The sequence below is a fragment of the Sturnira hondurensis genome, unplaced genomic scaffold (genome assembly GCF_014824575.4).
Source record: "Sturnira hondurensis isolate 20B ecotype Veracruz unplaced genomic scaffold, ASM1482457v3 Scaffold0022215, whole genome shotgun sequence".
In the NCBI taxonomy this organism is placed as follows: Eukaryota; Metazoa; Chordata; class Mammalia; order Chiroptera; family Phyllostomidae; genus Sturnira; species Sturnira hondurensis.
The window spans coordinates 5,968,016-5,991,536 of NW_028094846.1; the positions used below are offsets into that span (position 1 = coordinate 5,968,016).

The following is a 23,521-nucleotide window of genomic DNA, read 5'->3' on the forward strand; positions in this document are numbered from 1 at the left end:
TCACATGTAGCCCATTTGCTTTGCGCCCACATTCTCAGTGTCTCTGTTTCTGTCTCTCTCTCTCTGTTTTTCTCTTCCTACTTATCCATATATACATACACACAACACACACATGCATTTGCTTTTCTGAGCAATTTTAAGGATAAGTTACATACTTCATGGTGTTTTATTCTTATGTTCTTCCTTAGGAAGTGGGTATCTCTTTTATAGCCACATTATATGTATCAGTGCAGCAAATTTAGCATTCATGCGATACTGTATTTCACTTGCCATTTGTTTCCGGTTTGTTAGTTAATCCATAACATCCTTTCCTCTTCCAGGAAGGGGATTCCCATGCACGGCATTAAGTTGCCATATGTCTTTAGCTTTCTTTAATCTGGAAACATTTCTACAGCCTTTCTCTGTCTCTTGCAAAATGAACATTTTTGAAAAGCTGCGTCCCTTTCCCTTCTTTTAACATCACTCCTTTTGGATTGGTTATTCCAGCATTTCCTCGTGCTTAGATCCAGGCCATTAATTCTGTAAGTGAGGTTCCCTTCACGGCGCTGCACACCTGGGGGTGTTTGGTGCCCATCTCTCCCTTGCTGGTGGTGCTTTTCGATGACCTGGTCTGATGCCTGAATTCTTCACTGTAATACCTTTTTCCCTCCCTTGCAACTAGTAAGCTATCTGTGGGGTTATCCATGAAAACAGCCTGCTTCTCATCAGAATTTCTCCCTTTATTTATTCATTTATGATTCTCTTCTGATCCAGTCTTTACTATGATGAATGCAAAATGAGAATTTTCTGTCTCCTGCACTTTTTCTAGATTTATTAGCCCTTGGCATTCTTGTGTAAGCCAGACTTCTCCCTTCTCTTTCATTTATTTATCTACTTATTGGTATAGACTCCTGAATTCCACCCTCCACCCCCAGCCATAGTTTATAATGCACTATAGTGCTTAATTTCTTTGATGTTAAAATGGCTCCAGAATTCAATGGTGGGAGCCCCCTCACACGCTGTGTCCTTTGACACGCCCCAGCACGTTCTTCCTGGCATAACAAAGGGTGTCCCTCTGTTGATCCAGTCTGTGGTGACACGGGCAAAGAGGTAGTAGGTGCTGGGGTGAGTAATTTAACCTTTAGTGATTACTAAGAACTTTGGCTTTTTATGACTGAGAAGTCTGGTATGCCCCTACTCCAGAGGCCTATCCTGTGCGTGCAGGAAAGGTGCGATCCTTTGTTTTTCCAATGAGAAGCCCCCAGTTGGATGAATGAAGGTGAAATTGTTGAATGCTCCATCATACTATTTTCTTGGTTAACTTAAACATTTACATGTATACTTTACACCTGCACTATAAATATATTATACAAAATGAAAATGTAGAAATGCTGCTTTTTCCCACTAATATTCATGAGACAACTTCATTCAGAATCTCTTCAATAATCTTCAAATCAGTGTCTTCATTATCACTTCAGCTACTTTTTGAATAATTTTAAGGCATTTTCAGAGCATGTTATCTGAACTTCTGCCTAAGTCGAGATAAAGTACTTTCTGAGTCAGTATATATTGCTATCAATAGAAGTTTTACATAAATTGCAAGTACACATTTGCATAGTATTGGAATAGTTAAAAATCATTCTATGTATAACCGCTTACTGTGAGGGGAAACTCCCCAAACTGGAATTTATTTATTAAAAAATTGCATATTTATTCTTACATGTTTAAACCTCAGTCACCTTCAACTTACTCTCCATTTGATACAATGTACCTATCAAGACTTTTTTTCCACAGCTCAAAACAAGTTTTTGAACTTGTCGATTTTGATACCTTTTAGTGCTTCTGTGGTTTTTTGTTTCACCTCTTCCACATCAACAAAATGTTTCCCTTTGAGGACATTTTTCATCTGGGGAAACAAAAAAGGTACTTGGGCTGGATGGGGTGAGTAGGAAGGGTGGGGCGTTGGGGTCATGCCGTTTTTGGTCAAAAGTTGCTGAACACTCAGTGCAGTGTGAGCAGGTGCCCTTGTAAATCACCCATCCTGAGATGGGCAAACATGTTGAAAGAGTCTTCAAAAAAAAATTCTCTAAAGCTGAGCACAGCCTCTCACAATGATGCCTGCTGGTACACTGATACAGATGGGTTCCTAGAACACTCACCTAGCAGGGGAAGCCTGTACTACATGGGGCCCATCTTCCAGAAGATAATTGTTGTTTTTTGGAGGGGGATCCTCCCTTATATATTGCTTTTATTTTAATATAATTAATCTTTAGGATAGTAACAACTGTGGGTTCATATATTCTGCAGTAATCACTGAATCCATGTTAAGTTTCTTTGCTTTTTCACACATCTCTCAGGTGACCTCTGTAAACGTCTACTCTAACATTGACTGAGATTGCTTTAGGCTAATGGGCTTCCTTAAATAATACTTTGTTCAAACTAATGGGCAGAATTTCCTGTGCTGTGTGATATTTTGTAAATACCTGGATTTATTTTTTCCTTTGGAGGAAAAAACCTTTTCCAGAGAACTACTGGAAAAATCCAGTGTTTTGTTGAGTTATTATGTGATATTCAATATCTTTAAGTCACAAAATGTTAAAAGGTGGACTTTTAGTAGTCCAGTAGGGGGCAATCTTGTTAAGAGAATTCGTAATACCTCTGAATTGGAAACATTGCTGCTGACAGTTACTTTGTAGCATTAAAGGAATTGGTGTGAAAGAAAATCCTTCAAATTTGATAATTTGTGTTTTATCCTGTAACAGAGAAAGTGATTTATTAGTTTTAAAAGCAGCTTTTTATTATGTAAAGTTTCCAACATGAACAAAAGTAGCAAGAATAGTATATTGAACCCCAGTGGACCCATCACCCACTGGAAATGCGAATTTACAATATTTGGGGTTTTTTAAAATACTCCTTTTCATTATGAAAGAAGCCATTTGTGCATTCAAGAGTTCAGGTGTTCCTCCTACGTACAAATTTGATAAATTATACTGCGATGATCCATCTTGACCCCTTTGAAGGCAAATGCGAAGTCATCTTTCCCCACAGTCTTCAACCTCTAGCACAGTGCTAGGGGCACAGCTTTGTACGAGGCTGTCCAGTCTTCACTTAGCCCTCTGTCTGTGCTGAGGGAGCTTGGTTCTAGGTACTACGCAGTGGAGGAAACTGAGGCACAGAGGTTAAATAACTTGCCAAGATCGTACAATTAAATACTGAGTACAATCTGATATCAGAATATAGCTGCTTACTCTTTACTGCCTCTTACTTGTTGAATAAATGAATAAAAAGTTTATAAGCCATGGCTGGTGTGGCTCAGTTGGATGGGCATTTTCCTGCAAGCCAAAAGGTTCGGGGTTCAATTCCTGGTCAGGGCACATGCCTGGGTTGTGAATTTGGTCCCCATTCGGCCCAGGTGCAGGAGGCAGCTGATCAGTGTTTTCCTCTGTCCCTGACCACTGGCGTTTCCATGGGTTTCGTATCACCATCTACAGAAATTTGCAAAAGATTTACTTGCATACTGCTAATTGATATGGATTTTAAGAGCTTTATGTAGCATTTAAAATGCACCATCGCATAGCACCCACTTTGATGCTTTGAGTGGATTGTTGGTTATGCTTGATAACCTAAGAACTGAGTGGGCAGTTTTTTGTTTTCTGCTGTATTATATTTTTGACTAGTTGATTTTTGCCAAGTATGACTTCTTATTTTGTAGTGAAATGATTTAGGAAAAATAATGCCGTATACATTTAGAAAACAGGCCTCTTTGCAAGTCCTTGAGAAGAAGCAGTATTATAGTGATGGTAGCTCCAGGCCTTGTGGGAGGTTAGTTGGCTCAGCGTTTTCTGTCTGTTAAATCACACTGTTCCCACAGACCTGCCCTGATGTTTGCTGTGGGAACTGGAATGAAGGGCCACAGTGATTAGATTCATTATCAGCCCTTAACTCTGTACTGAGTGGCGTGGCCAACACTGCTAGAAAAGAAAGGGTTTTTTCCTTTTCTCCTGGTTTGGGGGTGGTGCAGTCATTACATATACATTAAAATACATACACGTTATTACTAGAAGTCAGTGTGTGGTCATTTGTAGAGTGATTCAGAGATGTGCCTGTTTTGATTGTCAATTCTGGTTTAGTTCTTAATTCGTGCTTGCCGGTTTATAGCAAAAAACCATATGTAATGAGAATTTGAAGTGTTAAGTACCATACTTCTTAGCACAAGTGATTGACAGTTTCCTCTTCTTGTGTTGTTTTCTGGAGGAAAAGATTTCCCAGCCAAGGAGTAAACAGAAATCAACAGGGGCTCTTCCGACAGTGGTCCAGCGTGATCTGGCATCACTGAGGCAGACGGATGTAGTGTTTCAGCTGCTGATTACTTTGTGCTGCTGTAACGGGATGGCAGGCCATTCTCGGGGTCTTTCGCTGGACTTACCTGGCACTTATTTTTGCTGTTACCTAGCAAGTTGTTTGGTTTGATTTAGGAAGAAGCTGAAGTCACTGACTCGAAGTCACCCAGATGTTAGTTCGATTTGCATCTTTTATTCTCTGCGTGAGCTAGCGTGTCTGTGAAATTGCTTAAGAAAATCAAGAGCTTTAGATGTTCTAATAATTTTCCTTAATGGGCATCATTCTTTTCTAACTTGAAAATGAGAAAAAGTTAGTAGAAAGATAGCTCTCTTTTTACTTAAGAAAATAGGGTATAGTTATACAAAGTGACTCCATTGTTCTCTGGTAGTTACTTAAGGTGCTTTGGAGAGTGAATAATTGGAAGTTTCTATCTGTCTTTCAGCCGTTTTACTGGAACTTGTAATTAGGACAGAGTTTCCAGTATCTTTCACTGCTGGCGTCTGCTGGCACCCAGGAGAGGGAGGTGGCGCTACAGGGTAGTCTGTGTAGTCCTCTTCAGCATCATATACTAAGAAATGCCATGTTTTTATAGTTGCTCTGTTCTGGATATCTTGGAGTTCATATTTAAATGAACTTTTAAATTTAAAATCATTGTGAACTCAGAGGAAGTTACAGAATAGTATAAGAGAGGCCCAATGTACACTTCCTCGGACCTCCCCCCGCCCCCCCGCCGCGACGGGTAGCATCTTACGTGTCCCTAGTACAACATGAAAATCAGGGGATTGACACCGGTACAGTCTGTAGATTTCTAGGGGAGTTCTTTTCAAATTCTTTTGTGAATCATACGATACTTATAAATGTAATAATAATAATGTCTAATTATTTGTTTTCCTAGTGGCAAGGGATCTTTACTTCGCTTTACTTAAGGTGACTAATCAAGACAGTTATGGACAAGAAAGGGGCTGCCTGGTCCTAGCTGGAGAGAGTTCCTGGTTGTTCAAATGTAGAAGTCTTTTTTTCATTGAGATATATTTGAGATACAGCACTGTGTAAATTTAGGGTATACAAACTGATTCAGTGTATTTATGTGTTGTGATATGACTGCCATTGTAGTGATAGTTAGCACCTCTGTCAGGTCACTTAATTATCACTTCTCTCTTGTGGCTGGAGCAATTCAGACCTGGCCCCTTAGCAAGTTTGATTCTAATGCGGTGCCCTCGCCTGCATTCACTGCACTGCACACCGTGCCGCTAGTGCTTGCTTACTACTGGCCGTGAGTCTGCGCCCTTACGCGGCATCTCCTCTGTTCCCTCGTCCCTTAGCACAGTGTCTTCAAGGTCTGTTTATGTTGTTGCGGGGGCAGGACTTCCCTTGTGTCATGGCTGAATGACATTCCCTGTGTGTGTCACACTTCCTTGATCTCAGCACCCATCCATGGGTGCTGTGGTGGTTTTTGTGTCTTGGCTGTTGTGAGTGAGGCTGCAGTAAACATGGGAGCGCATGTATGTCATGTCTACTTGATGCCCTGTTTTCATTTCCTTTGGGGCTATACCCCGAAATGGACTTGCAGAATTACATGTTTTATCTATTTTTAATTCTTTGAGAGACCTCCATATTTTCCATAAGGATGAATCAATTTATACACTCTTGATTTACATTATATAAATTATTTATTGGTACGGGAAATTGTGATTTCTAACATGGCTATTAAGTAGTTAGAAGAGGTGAGGTATTTTAATTATATCCTGGTTATCAGTTTATTGCTTCTTGCTTCCAAATCTACTACTCTCTTACTGGGCCAATTTTGTTCAGGCAAACACAATATTGTGCCAGTAGAGGGTGCTGGAGAGACACTGCAGGAGGAAGGGACTGCTCTTCCTGGTTCTGGAGTGATTCTTTTTTTTTTTTTTAAGAGGTTATTTTCTTTATTTATAAGTTTAGTTGGTTTTTTTTTTTTTAAGATTTTATTTATTTATTTATTTATCTTTTAGAGGGGAAGGAGAGGGAGAGAAACATCAATGTATGGTTGCCTTTCGTGCGTCCCCTGCTGGGAGTTGGCCTGCAGGGAACCAGCTTGCAACCCAGGCATGTGCCCTGACTGGGAATCGAACCGCGATCCTCTGGTTCGCAGGCCCGCGCTCAATCCACTGAGCTACACCAGCCAGGGCTGGAGTGATTCTTGCTGTAAGATTCTGGGACACCCTGTGGTGCTGGGCTCCAGCTGGGCACCCAGTGCACGCTGCCCTTTGAGCTCAGTCCTGGTCCTGGCTCAGTGAGACCTTCCTCCGCCCTCCAGACACAAACACTGTGGTCTCCAGGGATCACAGCACTCTGCCAGTGAGCTGGCTCCAGGAGTCCTGATTTCCATTGTTTGCCTGCCAGCACACCGTGGCTGTCTGCGCCTCGAGGGCTGTTTCCTGCTTGCTTGTGGCCCAGCTTTGCCTGGACGGTCCAGTAAACTTCAGTAAACTGAGTTGCAGTCCGTCCTCTCCTGTGAGGTGTGAATACCAGCCTTCGGGAGAGGGCCCTCCTTCCGAGTTTGCTGTGCCTTGGGGCTGGCTCTCCCTTAGCCCCAGGGTATTCCTTAGAATTCTGTTGCTAGTTATTCTCCTGTTACATTTAATAATTCTTCACCTTTCCTGTTCGAATTATTGTGTGTTCTCGCTCCTAATTGGACCTCCACTGACAGTGTCTATTTAAATTAGTATCTAATGAAAATAACCAGTCTCGTAAAGTTTCTGACAAATCGTAGGCCTAACTACATAGTACGTGTCAGCAGCAGGTTTTTTCCTGGAATATTTTTGGTTCATGGTGGGTTGAATTAGCAGATGTGGAGCTCACAGATATGGAGGGCTGACTGTAATTATTTCCTATCACTGGTAAGCATTGCTTAGTTACTAATATTTTGTTCTTACGTATAGTGGTAACATAGTTTTCTTTTAATTTTTAAAGATCTTTGGAGGGAGGGGGATAAAGGGAAAAAATGGGACAACTGTAATGGCATAATCAATAAACTATACTTAGAAAATAAAAATAAAAATCTTAAAAAAGATTAAAAAAATTTTTTTTATAAAAGATTGTGGTTCATTTGAAAGGAAAAAGGAGGAAGAACTATGTGAAATGTATTTTTATTTAGTAGGACTTTAGGTGATTAACAAAAGTTAAATGTTTTTATTACATGTGATTTTTGTATTTGTGCTTTAAATATTAATTTGATTTTTCTACTTTCTATATGGTTTTAAAAATTTACTTGTCATTTTTATTCTCATGTTATTTTTCTAATTGTCATTCACCTGTTTTTTTAAGGTTTACATATAGATAAATTATTCCTGTATTCCATTATAGAAAATTGTTGTTCTTTCGGTAATTGACCAAAGCCTTACATAGCTCAATTCAGCTGTTTTAAGTGAAATTGAGCTTCCAGGGAATTGATAGTATTTTACACACAGATGATACTGTTTTATATTAAAATTTCTTTACTAGAAATGGAAATAGCAAACTAGGGCTGTGCAGGCCTGAAGCTGTCATTCCTGAAGGTCTGCTCTGGAGCTGGGTTCTTGACACGTGTGCAGGAGCTTGGGTTTCGGGAGGGTCCCCGCCATTCCCGGAACTGACAGGAATGGCTCACCGTGCCCAGACTGTGGGTGCAAACAGCATGGCTTTCGCTGAGCACCTGCTTTCGGTGGGAATTTTGGTGCCTGGTAGACAGAGGGTGCCTGCGTGATCAGCCCCCAGTAAAAATCTTAGACACTGAATCTCTGAGCTTCCACCGTAGACACTTCCCATGTGTCAGCTCGCTGCAGGAGGGGCTGTGTCCTCCGCGGCTCTTCAGGAAGAGGCCTCTTGGAGTTCGCCCTGCTTGCCTCCAAACCTCACCCTGTGCGCCTTTTCCCTTTCCCGATTTTGCTGTGTATCAGTTCACTCTAATGAATCCTGGACGTAAGTACAAGTATGTGCTGCGTCCTCGTGGCAGAGCTCTGACGGGAGTGTTCCTGGGGACCCCAACACAAGGGCATTTTGTTACTAGTTTTTTGTGCAGGAATCACATTTAAAACCACTTTCTGTCTTGGCGTGCACAGCTTTTATAACATAGAAAGTCTGTATTTGCCAAATGGAAGGTCTCTAGTAGGACATGGGAAAGCTTTTGGGGACCTTGTCCTCAGAGGAACAGTAGCATTTGTGAGCTGAAATTATGAGCTAATGTAAAATAAATATATACTTGAACCCAAGTATATAATAAATATATGCCCAAGTATATATTTATTTTACATTAGCTCATAACTATATGAGCGAATACTTGGGTTCAAGTATGTATTTATACTTTGCAAACTTATCAAACTGGGACACCCAGAAGTAGTCTTTTCTTGATGTACTGCGAGTAAAACCCCCTCCATACTCATGTATTCTGTTCCCCTTTTACCCCCATCAATAATAGTAAGAGGGTGCCCAGAACCCCACATTCCTCTGATAACACTAGTTATCCAGGCAAGTCCCCTGCCTGGACCTGGGTACCTTAACTGCCCCAAACCGGAGTAAAGCAGGGTACTGCAGAGCTCTGTGTGTTCTTGCCAAGGTCCTTCTTCCTACTCTGAACCTTCAGCCTCACTGAAATAATCTGTTTCTATTTTGCCTGTTTCTTTCAGGCCTTATAAGAAGTCCCCGACTCCTGGGTTTTCCACCAATACTCGGTTTCTAATCCCCACGACTGTGTATATCCCCCCACCCGACATACCCCTCTTCCACCTTGGCCCACCTTTCTCAGCCATTCCATTCTCCACCCCGGAACTCCTAGTCCATCACCAGTACAGCTCCTGTCCTCCTCCACCTAGTCATCTTCACTTCAGGATCTGGCTGCTGCCCCGGTCCACCGCTCCCCTTACAGCCCTTTTTAGTGGTGGGTGTTTCTCACCCTTTGTGCCTCGGGCCTGGAGATGGGCAGGCATCTTTCCTGCATGCCTTTGCTTCTTCCAGACGGTGGTTGTGCCTTCCTCCTTAAAACCCCCAGCTTCAGGGTTCGTGCCCTGGTGTTTTACCTCTCTCGCCGCTTTCTTATTGCTTCCCTCTCCGTCCTTCATGCTCCCCTTCTTGTTGCTGCGACCTACGCATCCTTGGGGTTCCCATCATTCTTGGAAGGTTGAGCTTCTGGCTCACTGTCATTCTAAGTATTAGGCTTCTTTTCGTTTTGGGCAGTTTTCGTATCTACGTAGATGATTTTTCTGATGATCTAGCTTCTTAATTTCTTGACCTATGCTTGTCTGAAGATCTTGTCCTCTTTCCTACCTCAAACACCCGCGTCTCTGGTCATAGTGTGGAATTTGTCATTACCAGTATTTAAAGGTCACAGGACAATCACAGTTTCTCCCCTGGAGAAAAATCAATATATACATAAGGTCACTTTTGCACATAGTGTACAGTTCCACACCACTGTGCCTAGTGAGGAATGCCTGTGTGTCTTTCTTTCCTTCAAATCCTTCAGTAAGGTGAAAACAATCCCAGTAATTTTGTGTAGGAGACTGTTCTGTCTATTGCTTTAACTTCTTCAGCCTGAGACTAACTGGAATTCCAATTTTTATGAAATTATTTAGCATTTTTATATGTTGTTCTAAAAAGCCCTGGTTGAGTTCTAGCTTTTGTTGCAGTTGTCTGTCCCTCCTGTCATGCTGTCGTTTTTCATTTTTAATGGCAGAAGTTTAGGAAGAGACGGTTGTCTTGAACTGACACTTGTCGGAGGCCTGCCTCCTCTCTGTTTTTTACCCGAGTCTTCGCGGACGTGTGTAGAGTCCTCATGGTTTGAGAGACAAAAAGGAAAAGTTAAAAGAGGGTGTTTCCCATTGTAGCACAGTAACACATCAGCTCTATTTTTCTCACCTATTTGCCCATCATTAAGTCTGGAACAGTGCTAGATACAGAGTTTTCATGTTGGTGTGGGCGGTGACTTGGTGTTAAAAGCTGGTTTAAACTCTGTTTTGAGTAAACTCTCACTAGGTATTATGGAAAGCTACACTTTTCCTTCATATTTATAGTGGTAATGGTAATCATAATCTAATTGGCACTGCTTTAGTTTGCAGTGCTAATGTGTAATCCATTGTACCAGAAAAACCAGGGAGGCAGCCGGGGTATAGTGCGGAAAAGACCGTGCAGTTTGGGAGGCACAGACGTGGGCTTTAGTTCAATGTTACAACTTAATAGGTGTGTGTTTTGAGCAAATCACTTCTACTTTTTGGAACAATGGTTTTATTGCTAGGTTATTAGAAGGTGGGTTTGAAATACAAATGTAACAATATAGTAATGTCTGACTTAAAGTGAAGTTTCAGTAACCAGAGACATGGAACCGTGGGACAGACTGACGGCTGCCAGAGGGGAGAGGTCGGGGGTGGGGGGGGGCGGTGGAAAGAAGGGGAAGGAACTAGTCAAAGAACGTGTTCGAATGACCTGAGGGCATGGACAGCGGTGTGGGGATTNAAGAACGTGTTCAAATGACCTGAGGGCATGGACAGCAGTGTGGGGATTGACTGTGGGGAGGGGGGTTTGGACTGGGTGAGGAGGGTGGTGGGGGGAAATTAGGACAATTGTAATAGAAAAAATGAGAATAAATAAAATAAAATAAAGAAGACATTCAATAAACGATAGCTGGTATAATTAATATGATATCATCTCATTCTCAGAGGTTCGATTTCACATTCTGGGCAGGTCAGCTGTTTACTGCAGTGTGTGATAGATAATGGTGGGTGTGTCTTGCTCTGCTCTGTTAACATTCTGCACTAATATTTGGAGAACTTACCATATCAGATTGTAATTGCCTGCTTACTTATTTCTCTCCCCTACTAGACTGTGAGCTCCTTGAGAAAATAGGTGTGAAAGCAATTTGCTTTCTACATTATTTATAGATTTAATAAGAGAAGGTTGAATGCTTTGAATTCCCCAGTGAAACACTTAATATTTGCCTTAGGTGTTTGTGGTAATAATAATATCTATCTAATTACTGACACATTATTCCTAATAGACCTTGCTTGTCCCCATAGGAAACCTGGTGTGCTTTAATGAAGTATAATTTTGGAAATGACTAATGCAGCTTGATATTGATAGGAAAAAAGTTGTGCAAATTTAGTGCTGGAAGAACCCTCAGAGTGTATCTATTACACTTCTCCTTTCAAAAAGAAGAAGCAGAGGCCCAAGGGGAAAGGCGCTTTCTCTAAGGTCGCACTGCTAGTTGGCGGCAGGATTTTTTATTTATAACCCAGAAAAAGAACAGTGCATCAAAGATAATTAAAATAAGGTAATATGCATTGCCGTTTAAGGAAAACCTAAATTTCCAAGGCTCCTTTTGCAGTTGAGCTTAACATAGGAATATTATATTAAGGAAATACAAAATTACACCATTTACCTGCAAGTGCTAGACAAACAAAATAATATACGAGTTTAAATGTTTTTAAGAAGCCAAAAGAAAGGTAGGGAGGCTGCATACTGAAGTGTTAGCATTGGTTTTGAAGGAGGCTAAGATAAAGAAGGGAGAATTAATTTTTTGCTGTATACTTTGGTATTCATTAACTTTTTACAATGAGTATATAGTGGTATTATAATTTGAAAACCCTATAATATATGGAATTGTTCTTTTTTTATCCTCACCTAAGGACATCATTTTAGAGAGAGGGGAAGGAAGAGGAAGAGAGAAGGAGAGAAACATCAATGTGAGAGAGAAACATCAATTGGTTGCCTTTCATACATGCCCCAACCAGGCACTGAACCCACAGCCCAAATGTGTGCCCTGACCGAGGGTCAAACCTGCGACCTTTTGAGGTTCCAACCGAGCCACACCAGCCAGGGCTGGGGAATTGTTCTTTAAAAAAATCTGTGAGTTATGAAAACTGAAGCCAAATATACAGTAGTTTTTTCTTATCCACAGTTTCTCTTTTCATGGTTTCGGTTACCCTAGTGAGTCATGGTCCCAAAATATTGAGTGGAAAATTCTAGAAATAAACAATTTACAAGTTTTAAATTGTATGCTGGTTTTTTTTGGTAATATGACAAAATTAGGCCATATACATTGCCTGTCTATTAGTGACTAAGTTGCCACCTTGGTTTTCAGATCCGCTGTTGAGGTATCGCAGGGCTTGTATTCCAGTCACCCCCATTGTACTTCACAGTGACCCTCAGGTGCAAGGGGAGTGATGCTGGCATTTCGGACATGCCAAAGGGAACTGTCAGGCGCTTCCTTGAAGGGAAAAGTTTGCCTGTAGAGTATAAACATGGGGTACATGGGGTTTGGTGCTGTCTGTGGTTTCAGGCGTCCACCGCGGGTCTGGGACTGCTACATGGGAAATGTCAGCCAAGTCTTCTGTCTCACTGACCTGACTTTTTAGTTGGGGGCCACATTTTATATCTGAAGGGAATGAACTTTTTTATGAAAAGAATATAAGGCAGTAGTAGAAGAAATAGTACAATGAGCTGCATGATTAATTAACATTTCTCTTATACAGACAGAGTTTACTATAGGAGTTCACAGGAGGGAGACCAAGTAGTGTGTAGTCATATTAGTCACGACTATTAGAGTGTGATTACCTCTGTTGGAGTAGATTATGTTTTGTTCGTTGATACAGTAATACGCTTGGAAAATTACCCCCAGAGTTTATCAAGATTGTCTTCGTTACATACTTGATTATTTTTGGAGTCCGAAGGGGAATCCTGAGCAAAGTATCCTGAAGTGCTCAGAGGAAGAACACACTGTGTTACTGCTCACCGAGCTCATATTGGATAGGATCAGTCGCCTGTTCATGGGGAGAAGAGCCAATGCCTCTAGAAAAGTAAACCTTTGGTAAATAACAGGGATCCGATTAAATATTGACTGGACAGCTACCACCACATTTTTTGAAATAAAAAAAATCTTATATTTAATTGGTCTACATTCTTTATTTCTTGTATAAAATGCTCCATATTATATTTTTAAAATTTGGAAAGCTACAATAAAAACACTCTAGGAAGCCCTGACCAGTGTGACTCAGTTGGTTGGGTGTTTTCCCCAAGGCAAAAGGTTGCCGGTTTGATTCCTGGTCAGGGCACGTGCCTGGGTTTCGGGTTTGGTCCCTGGTTTGGGTCCCTAGTAGGGGCACGTGTAAGAGGCAGCCAGTCAGTTTCTCTCCCCTCCCCGTTTCTCTATAAATAAATAACATTAAAAAGCATTCTAGGAAGTGTGGATGTGCATTGCGGGCAGGGAGACCCTGGACAGATCACGTGGCCTCTAGAGTCACAGGACCTGTGGGCTAGCCATATGGAGTTGGGTGAATTGGTTAACTTCTCTGGACTTGGCTTCCCTTTAAAGCAGAATTTACAACGATACCCTAACCAATAAAAAATGTTAGATCTAACTGAAGTTTGGAACTTTTTAAAATCCTTACAAATAAAGGGGTAGTGTCTGTGGGAGTTCTCCCACTTCGTTAGCATCAGTGAGCACAGAATAAAGCAGATGGTTAATAGTATGTTGGGTAATGTTTGCACTCATACAGTAATGTTTTTAGTAGTGTGTTTCATACGACTTCTTTCAAACTGAGAACATAGTTTAATAAGATATTCAGCCAACATGACTGTTGAGGGCCTGTTAGGACAGTTTGATGCACAAGGACGGCAGAGTGTCTTATTCTTACTTTTTTTAAAATCTGATTTTTAATTTAACTGGGTTAGATGATTTTGACCTGTATATTTGGAATAACGATAAGGAAAATAAAATCTCATTTCTATCTAGAAATAATTTGTATCTCACTGCTGTATTCTGTCTCAATCAATTTTGTGGCCATTTTTATCACATTTTCTGATCATTGGTAATCTTTTACATGCAAAAATAAAGATCTGGGAATTTCCATGTAATTTTTATTATTTATCTTAGTAATTCTTATTTGTGCCATTTTTGTTAAAAAAAACTATTTGTAAGTACAGAGCTCAGATTGTGTAGTTATTATAAAACAGCTTTTTCTCACTGGGCTTCTATATATTCTTGATACCTTATTTCTCCTTTCTTCCCCCCAATATTTTCAGATGTTTTGGAATGTTATTAAGCCCAGGTCGAAACGTGAAGAACAGTGACATGCATTTACTGGATATGGTAATGATAACCTTAAACACTTTAATTAACCAAGTAAAGATATGATAGTTATTTTATATTTTAATGCATTTTCTATTGTAGAATTATGTCATATTGGGAAAATTGTTTCTAACTTTCAGCTGAATGACAGTGATAATGAAATTTGAAATCCTAACATTAAAATTAATAATGAAGGAGAGATTTGGGGAAATTCTTACTAAAAAATCATATGCAACTTGAAAGCCAATAAAAGGACAGAGTTATGACAATATCCATCCATTCATCTGTTTGGCTTCTTAGAAGGATGTCTTTTCTTTGAGCCCAAAAGGGCAAGTACATGATTATAACAGGCATATCCAGGGTGAACATGGTGCCTTTTATTTATTTTAATGCATTGTTATTAACTTGAGTATTATGATGGCTGCTTTTATTTTCTTAAAAGCATTTCCCTCTCTGAATTTCTCCTCGATTATCTGTCCTCAGCAAAATGTATTTGCTGCGGGCACAGCATTTATTTCAGGAAGGCCCTCAAAGGTCAATATATATTTTAGAGTTGGTATTTGACATAAAAATAGCAAGCCATCATAACTTTTAAACAGAAATACCTTCTAATATTGCAGTTAATGAAAACATTTACTTTGCGATTTAGAAACGTTGTAGGAAATGGTCATCTTAGAGTAAACAAAGCTTTCTACTTCACTGAGATTTTTATATTTAGTGACAATAAATACTACATGTTTTTTTCCTTTTCACCTGTGTTTTTCAAATGTCAGGTAAATGTCACTGATTATGTCAACATTTTCCTTATTTCAGGGTGACAGCCCATTGATTTTCCTAGTGGTACTGGAATGGTTCAGTCAGCATTTTTGAGCTCCCAATTGTGTGCCAATTGTGTGGGGTGCTGGGGTTGTGGAATAAGGTAGAACACAGCTCTCACCACCGTGGGTTCATAGCCTGGTGATGGAAACAGAGCCTGTAAGTCTAATGACGGCAGTGGGCTAGGTGCTCTCATCCAGCTGGTCCAGTGAGCCGCAGAAACGTAGAGGAAGTACTGCATGGACTGGTCAGGTAGGGACAGCCAGTTACGTCGAATGTGAAAACAGATTAGCTATTGGTCCGTCGGTCCTCCGTCCCTCTTTACAACACAGCAGGAATGGGAGTGCTTCTGCCTACGGCAACCCAGAAAGTGGTGGAGCCCTGAAAGTTCCTGGAGGAGGCAGTTCAGAGACATTAAACACTTAGAAGCTCCTAGGTCTTAACTAGTCGTGGTCTTTGTGAGTTTAAGAGGTGAGCATGAGTCTCTGGCAGAGATTTTCCCATGACCTTAAGTTCAGATTCTAGAATTACATGCCCGGGGTGAACTTCTGAGGCCCCATGCGGTGTCCACCATTAAGAGTCTGTGTTGGAATCAAGCGGCTGGTCAGCACTGAGGCCCCGGAAAGAGATGCGGGCTGACCTGTACAACACACAGGTGGTCAGGCAGGGGTTGCATTTGCAGTTACCAACAGCTGTGATTTGTCATTACCCAGTGTTGTTCATCTCCACACTACGTTAATACGTGGTTACTGAGCTTCGGCTATTACAAAGTTATTTCTTTGTAATCACCCAATGTCATATTCCTTGTACCCTGGCCTCATTTGTGGTATTTCTGCCCCCTAGAGCAAGACACTAATACTTCTCTGTCTTCTCTGACCCCTCCAAATATGTGAAGACTCCTGAGAACAAGTTTCACCTTCGTGCACTTCCTTCTAACAAACTTTGAAAGCTTTGGAAAGTCTCTCTCAGCCTCTTTCTTTCCTTCTCCCCCTCCTTTCTCTCCTCCCCTTTTCCCTCCTTGCCTTCCTTCCTCCTTGTCGCCTCTCTGCCTCTCTCTCTGCTTTGTTCCCCCTTCCCACCCCCCAGAATTTGCCTTTGTTTTTTGAATGCATAACTAATTATTTTAAAAATTGTTTTCTCCATTTGTTTCTTAGCATTTAGCAGTTTCCCCCACTGTGCAGTTTTTGTTATCATATTTCTAATTTTATTTTATCTATTTTTAATTTTTACTGAATTGGTTGGGGTGACATTGGTTAATAAAATTATATAGGTTTCGGCTGTACCATTCTGTGATACATGATCTGTGTGTTTTGTACTGTGTGTTCACTGCCCCAAGCCATGTCTCCTTCTGTCATCTAACTTTGTTTTACATGTAGCCTGTCATCACCTGACTTCTTACCGTGCTTTGCAGCTCCACTTTTCAGTGCCCATTTTTCTTGGTATTTATTCATTGAAAGGAATAATTTGATTGGTGTAGCTCATTTTTTTCTGGACTCAAGCATAGCACAGTTCTTGTCCACTGGTGGATTTTTTTTGGTGGGGAGGTTAAGTACCCATTCTTGTTCCTAATGAAGGTCCTATTAGAAAGTAGAGAGAGAGGATAAGGGAGGGGGATTGGGGTGAGGAGGGAGAGATGGGTGGGGAGAGAGAGAGTGTATGAATATATGAGTGTTGAGGTACTGAGTTTCCTTTGTATGACCTTGAGTGTATTTCATTGAATGTGGTCCTTGCACTCAAACTATGCAATCTGATTGGTGAAATATCACCAATACACTAGAAAAATATGCATAGTAGTTACCAAATGACTGAAATAATTTTATAGGGATTCAGAGAAGCATTTGTGTGTAGGTAATATTGAAAAAAGTTCTCTTTTTTTTAGTCTGACCGTTTGAACCCTCTCTATTCATAATAGGGAATTGATAACAGGAAATTGAAAGTAATGTAGATAATATTCTTTTTTTTGCATATGCACATGTTTATATCTGTGTGCTCTTCTGACAGCCTTTAACCTCCCCACCCCCAGCACACACACACACACACACACACACAACTTTATGTGGTCTTGCTCTCAGTATAGGGAGTTGCTGGCTTCTGTTGAGAGAGTCAGGAGCTGGCTGGGTAAACGTCTTAAAGAATAGAGGAAATGAAAAGCTTAAAGAATAGAGGAAATAGTTGAGAGAAGGGAAGAAGGAGGGAGTGAGGGTGGAGGGAGATAGCCAAGAAACTCCCATGATGAGTACAAACCAATATAAGTTTCCTAATGTTAATTTGTGATTTTAAGAAAGTATATAGATATCTGATGTGTATATAGAAGGAAAGGGTTCACTGTGAAGGTATTGACTGTGACCAAGTAAGTTAATGTTTGAAGAGTATATTGAAAATTAGAGCATTAGAGGAGAATACTGTCTTTGCCTGTTACTAGCTATTCAGTTTAACTGTCATCAGTGAGATCTATACTGTAGTTTTCATAGCAACTACGTACATCCTGATATGTATGAGATTATGAGATTTGGACGCCCAGCCTAAGATCAAGGTTAGTATAACTTCATAGCAATATTATGTTTGTGTGGTCAAGCATGGAAGAGTATATATACCTCTTTTAACCAAGAGGTATGTGTCTCTAGACAGAAACTCTTTGAAGAAAGCTGTAGGAGAATTTAATATTTAAAGAAATATTTTTGTAGGGTGAAAAAAATGTACAAAGACAATAAACTCCCCTTTGGAGTATAAATCCAAATGTTAGCAAATTGGATTGGTGAAAGTAAGATATATTTATTGTTTGAGAGGGTGATTTTCTTGATGTATCTGTTCTTTTTCGAACTTTCCCAGGAGTCCATGGGAAAGAGCTGTGACGGGAGGGCCTATGTCATCACTGGGATATGGAACCCCAACGCACCCATCTTTCTGGCACTTAATGAAGAAACCCCCAAAGGTGACTTTTCTTAAGAGATTACTTATTATTTGCTTAAAACTTTATGTTACAGACAATGTTGTTTTATCATGTTTTTTTTAATCTGCTGCTCATTTAAAGTGAAGTATTTTTATTTAATAGATTTTACTATAAAATTTAGCCTTGTCTTGACCTATGCGTTGAGCACAATAAACATATCTGATATAGTTTCTTACTATTCATTTTCAATTTCTACACCCAGTGCTATTTCTTTAGCACAAGGAGAATGGTCCATTGCAGGGAAGATAATATTCTATGTTAATGTATATAATGCATTAATACATGCTAAATCTTCTGTGTTTTTACATGATCACTACACATATGATCGACACTGAATACTATCATACTGAGGCACAATAGAAAGTCATAAATAGGTTGAGTATGAATAACACTCTTTAGAGAGGACTTCTGGTCAAGATGGAGGTGTAGGTTAACAGGCCTTGCCTCTGTGCACAACTATAGCAAAAAAAAAAAGCTACAGTACAAAACAAATATCACCCAGAATTGTCAGAAAATCGAGCTGTGTGGAAGACTAACAACTAAGGATTTAAAGAAACCACACTCATCCAGATGAGCAGGAGAGGTGGAGGTGCAGAGCGGTGCAGAGAGGCATGGACACAGGAACTGGTGGCCCCACATCCACATGTCATGGATAAAAAATGGGAGGGCTACCTGGGGAGTGAGGGTTCCCAGCCCCAGTCCAGACCATCCAGCCCAGGGTCCCAGTGCCAGAAAGATAAGTCTCTATAACTTCTGGCTATAAAAACCAGTGGGGGTTAGAAAAGTGGAAGAAACTGCATCCTCTTAATGGGTCTATAATGGACTTAGGACTCACACAGATCCACCACCTCTGAGATTCAGCACCAGGGTAACAGATGGAAGGGCAGCAATGGCATATGGGGAGAAAGTGAAGTGTGAGTGGGGAGACAGCTCTTTCCTGGGCAAAACTCCAGGGGCCAGGTAGCGGCATTGTCCTATCTGCAGTACCTCCCCCACATAGAGCAACAGAGCTGTGACATGGGTTGCCCTGCCCTGGCAGTTACCGAAGGCTCCGCACCATACAACATAACAGGTGCACTAAGACAGAGTCAAAGCAACTCTACCAAATACACAGAAACAAACACAGGGAGGCTGCCAAATTGAGGAGACAAAGAATTATGGCCCAAATGATAGAACAGAATGAAATCCCAGAAAAAGATCTAAATGAACAGAGATAACCAACCTATCAGATGCACAGTTCAAAACACTGGTTATTAGGATGCTCCAGGAACTCACTGGGTACTTCAATGCTATAAAAGAGATCCAGGCAGAAATTAAGTTTGCAGTAAGTAAAGTAAAGAAAAATTTACAGGTAACCAACAGTGGAGAGGATGAAGCCAAGAATCAAACCAATGATTTGGAACACAAGGAAGGAAAAAGCACTCAATCAGAACAGCAGGAAGAAAAGAGAATTCGAAACAACAAGGACAGGCTTAGGAACCTCTCGGACATTTAAACATGCCAACATCTGAATCATAGGGATGATAGAGGGAGCAGAGGAAGAGCAAGAATCTGAAAACTTACTTGAAAAAATAATGAAAGAAAACCTCTTTAATTTGGTGAAGGAAATAGACATACAAGTCTAGGAAACACAGAGAGTCCCAAACAAGATGGACCCAAAGAGGACCACACCAAGACACATCATAATTAAAATGCCGAAGGTCAAAAATAAAGAGAGAATCTTAAAAGCAGCAAGAGAAAAGCAGAGAGTTACCTACAAAGGAGTTCCCATAAGACTATCAGCTGATTTCTCAAAAGAAACTTTGCAGGCTAGAAGGGACTGGCAGAAGTATTCAAAGTGATGAAAGGCAAGGACTTACAACCTAGATTACTCTTCCCAGCAAAGCTATCATTCAGAATGGAAGGGCAGATAAAGTGCTTCCCAGACAAGGTAAAACTAAAAGGAGTTCATTATCACCAGGCCATTATTATATGAAATGTGAAAGGGAATTATATAGTGAAAGAAGATCAAAACAATGAACATTAAAATAGCCACAAGTTCACTCTGTATCAATAATTGAATCCAAATAAGAAAGCAGACAAGCAGAACAGGAACAGAATCATAGATACAGAGATCATTTGGAAGTTATCAGTTGGGAGGAGAAAGGGAGAAAGTGGGGGGAAAGGTGCAGGAATTAAGAAGCACAAATTGGTAGGTACAAAATAGATGGGGATGTTAAAAACAGTATAGGTTGTGGAGTAGCCAAAGAACTTACGTATGCGACCCATGGACATGAACTAACGGGTTATTGCTGGAGGGAATGGGGGTACCAGGTGGAGGGGGCAAAGGGGAAAAACAGGGACACTCTAATAGCATAATCAATAAAATAAATAAATAAAAGACACACTCTTTAGCCAGAAAGGTAAAAGAAATGCAGAACACATTGGCTTTGGAATTTGAATTTTAAGATTGTTATTTACCTAATATTGGATTGGCCAAAAATCTTGTTTGGTTTTTTTCCGTAATATGCCTCTAGTAGTGCTGAGTTGTCTTTAACTTCATTGGAAACAATTTTGTTAGATTGTATTATGACAGCTGTCATATCAGTGTGCATTAAAAAAATCAGAATTGGTGAATTTTTTTCCATAAATTGGCTTCAGCAGCTTTTAATTGTTAGATTGTATTGTGACAGCTGTCTTACCAATGTGCATTTGAAAAATATCAAAATTGGTGAATTTTTATGTATCCATTTTAATATTGAAGATGGAAGAAAATATGCAATATTTTTGGCATATTATTATTTCAAGAAAGGTAAAAACCCAATTGAAATGAAAAAAAAAATATGCTGTATATGGAGAAGGTGCTGTGACTGACTGTGTTAAAAGTAGTTTGTGAAGTTTTATGATGGGGATTTCTCAGTGGACAATGCTCCATTGTTGGGTTGACCAGTTGAAGTTGATAGCAATCAAATTGAAATGTCAATTGAGAACAGTCAGCATCATACCACATGGGAGACAGCCAGCATACTCAAAATATCCAAATCAATAGTTATTGGCGAAAATGAAAAATGTGTCCTTTATTTTATGGAAAAACCAAAAATCTCAATGAACTTTTTAGCCAACACAATACTATTTAGAATGGTGTTCTAAAAAAAAAGTGTGTGAGAACCCTGACTGGTGTAGTTCAGTGGATTGAGTGCAAGCCTGTGAACGAAAGCATCGCCGGTTTGATTCCCAGTCAGGGCACATGCCTGGGTTGCAGGCCAGGTCCCCAGTAGGGGGTGTGCTAGAGGCAACTGCACATTGATGTTTCTCTCTCTTTTTCCTTCCCTTCTGCATCTCTCTAAAATAAATAATAAAATATTTTTAAAAAAGTTTGTGAGAAGTCAATTTATACCTCCTTTAAGTCCTTCAAATTTTCTTTTTAAAAAATATATTTTTCAATTACAGTTGACATGTAATATTAGGAGTTATTCTTCTTTAGATTTTCAAGTTCCTTTCCCTACTTTATGCATCTACTGGGAAGAACCTTCACTATTTGAAAGAATCTCCCCAAAGATACATGAATTAATTTATTAGATTATGTAGAAAGTATTTGTGCTGAGTGCTTCATATGTCATTATAGAGTTGGGTTTTTTTGTGGAAATGGTGAAAGACTATGAAAGAAATGCTGAAAGCAAATTCTGAAATTGTGCATATTTTTGATAAGTATTTAGCTTATCAAAAATTATATTATTGCTTATTTTTTTATTCATTACTTTTTTGGTTCCAGTTTTTTGAACTTTGGGAACTTAGATCTTAGTAATGTATATCAGACATTTTATTTGTGACAAACACCCTTTTTCTTGTTCTTTACTTTTTTGTGTTGTTTACCATGGCTAATGGTGAATAGAATTTATAAATGGTATATAATCACCTTTGTCATTTTTCCCATTGTGTTTATTTTATTCCTCCTTCTTCCAGTTATTTTTTAATTTTTTGCATTTTTTCCCCTCCACCGCCTACCTTCAAACTTAAAGTTTTACCTCATGAGTTATATAATCTTACACTAGATGCTTCATTGTCATTCAATCAATAATTTATATTGAGAAAATATTGGATCTTTTAAAAAAAATAGTCTTACATTTTTTACTTTATACCCACAGTGGACTTTTTGTTCAAGACAGTGAATACTGATATGGAAGGATAATGTATTAATGAATATCATAAAAATCATAATTATTCTCACATTTCTTTAAGGAGAGTCTTTCCCAATACTCCATAATTGCAGTGCATAAATTGCATGCATTTGATTGCACACCAAGTGATTTCATACTAAGGGTAAAAAGGGAGAAAAAATGGTGATTATATAAAATTTAGCTTTTTGTATATTAGGAATAAATAATTTTTACACTCACATCTTTTTATTTCTGGAGACAGGCTTGTAATACCAGCCCGTAAACTTAGTTTTTATAATCATTCAGAAGGAAAGCACAAAAATGAAAAAAAGGAGCCAATTCATAATTTTGAAGAATAAAATATCAGAGTTTCAAAAAGCAGTTTTTATCTTTGTTTACCGTAACACATAATTCATTTTCATTTTGTATTTTAATACACATTTAATTCTCAAGTAAAAGATTATGTATTTTAAATTTATTTGTTTTATTAAACTTTATGTAATACTATTATTATAATTTTCTGATCCAAAAGATAATGTGTTTTAAATTTAAAATTACTTCATATGGAACCCCAAAATGTTGAGCTGATTTCCAAAGTTTTCAAATCATGTTCTTGATATTATAAATTATTCAGGAGATTCATGAATTATGGCTTGATTTTTACAGGAGAAGTTGGGGCCCTGGGAGAGGAAATAGCTTAGCTCTTTTCCCTGCACTAAGTTTTGTAGTGTGTGTCTGTAGTGAGTGTTGTGTCTTGTGGTATGTTTACTACATACTCTTACCTTTCTACCTTACTCCCGGAGACTTTCAGGTCTGCTGAGAGTCAAGTACAATGTCTAAGAATCCTCCTTTCTCTTGAATTGGCAGGGAGAATGTGTATATTTATTAAGAATGTAATACACTTTTTGTTGAATTTGATGGCATTAATAGGCATGTGGTTGATGACTATAAATGTTGTATAATGTTTTTAAAGAACACTATTGAATGTTTCTGTTAATGAGCTTGGTTATTTGATCTTTCCTCTGAGAACCAAAAGTGATGGGCGCAATAAATTTAAAGAAAAATTTTGAAGTAATGCAGTAATGATATAATGGTATAGAGTAACCAAGCGACAGAGTCAAAAACCCAGATGAATCTTGAAGCAGGGTAAATAAAATAAAATTAAATCTATATTTCAACCTATCATTGTGAAACTGTAGAAAACCAGGAGCCACTGGCTTGGAAGGT

General features: G+C 39.4%; 1 protein-coding gene across 7 annotated transcripts in view; it reads left to right on the forward strand.

Moving 5' to 3' along the window:
- Positions 1–23,521, forward strand: part of RABGAP1L (RAB GTPase activating protein 1 like) — a 448,545-nt gene that overhangs the window by 70,918 nt on the left and 354,106 nt on the right. For all 7 annotated transcript variants that reach the window (XM_037035334.1, XM_037035336.1, XM_037035337.1 and 4 more), the window contains 2 exons: positions 14,347–14,413; positions 18,038–18,140. In XM_037035334.1, coding sequence (XP_036891229.1) covers positions 14,347–14,413; positions 18,038–18,140 — 170 coding nt within the window. The remainder of the gene's footprint in view (positions 1–14,346; positions 14,414–18,037; positions 18,141–23,521) is intronic.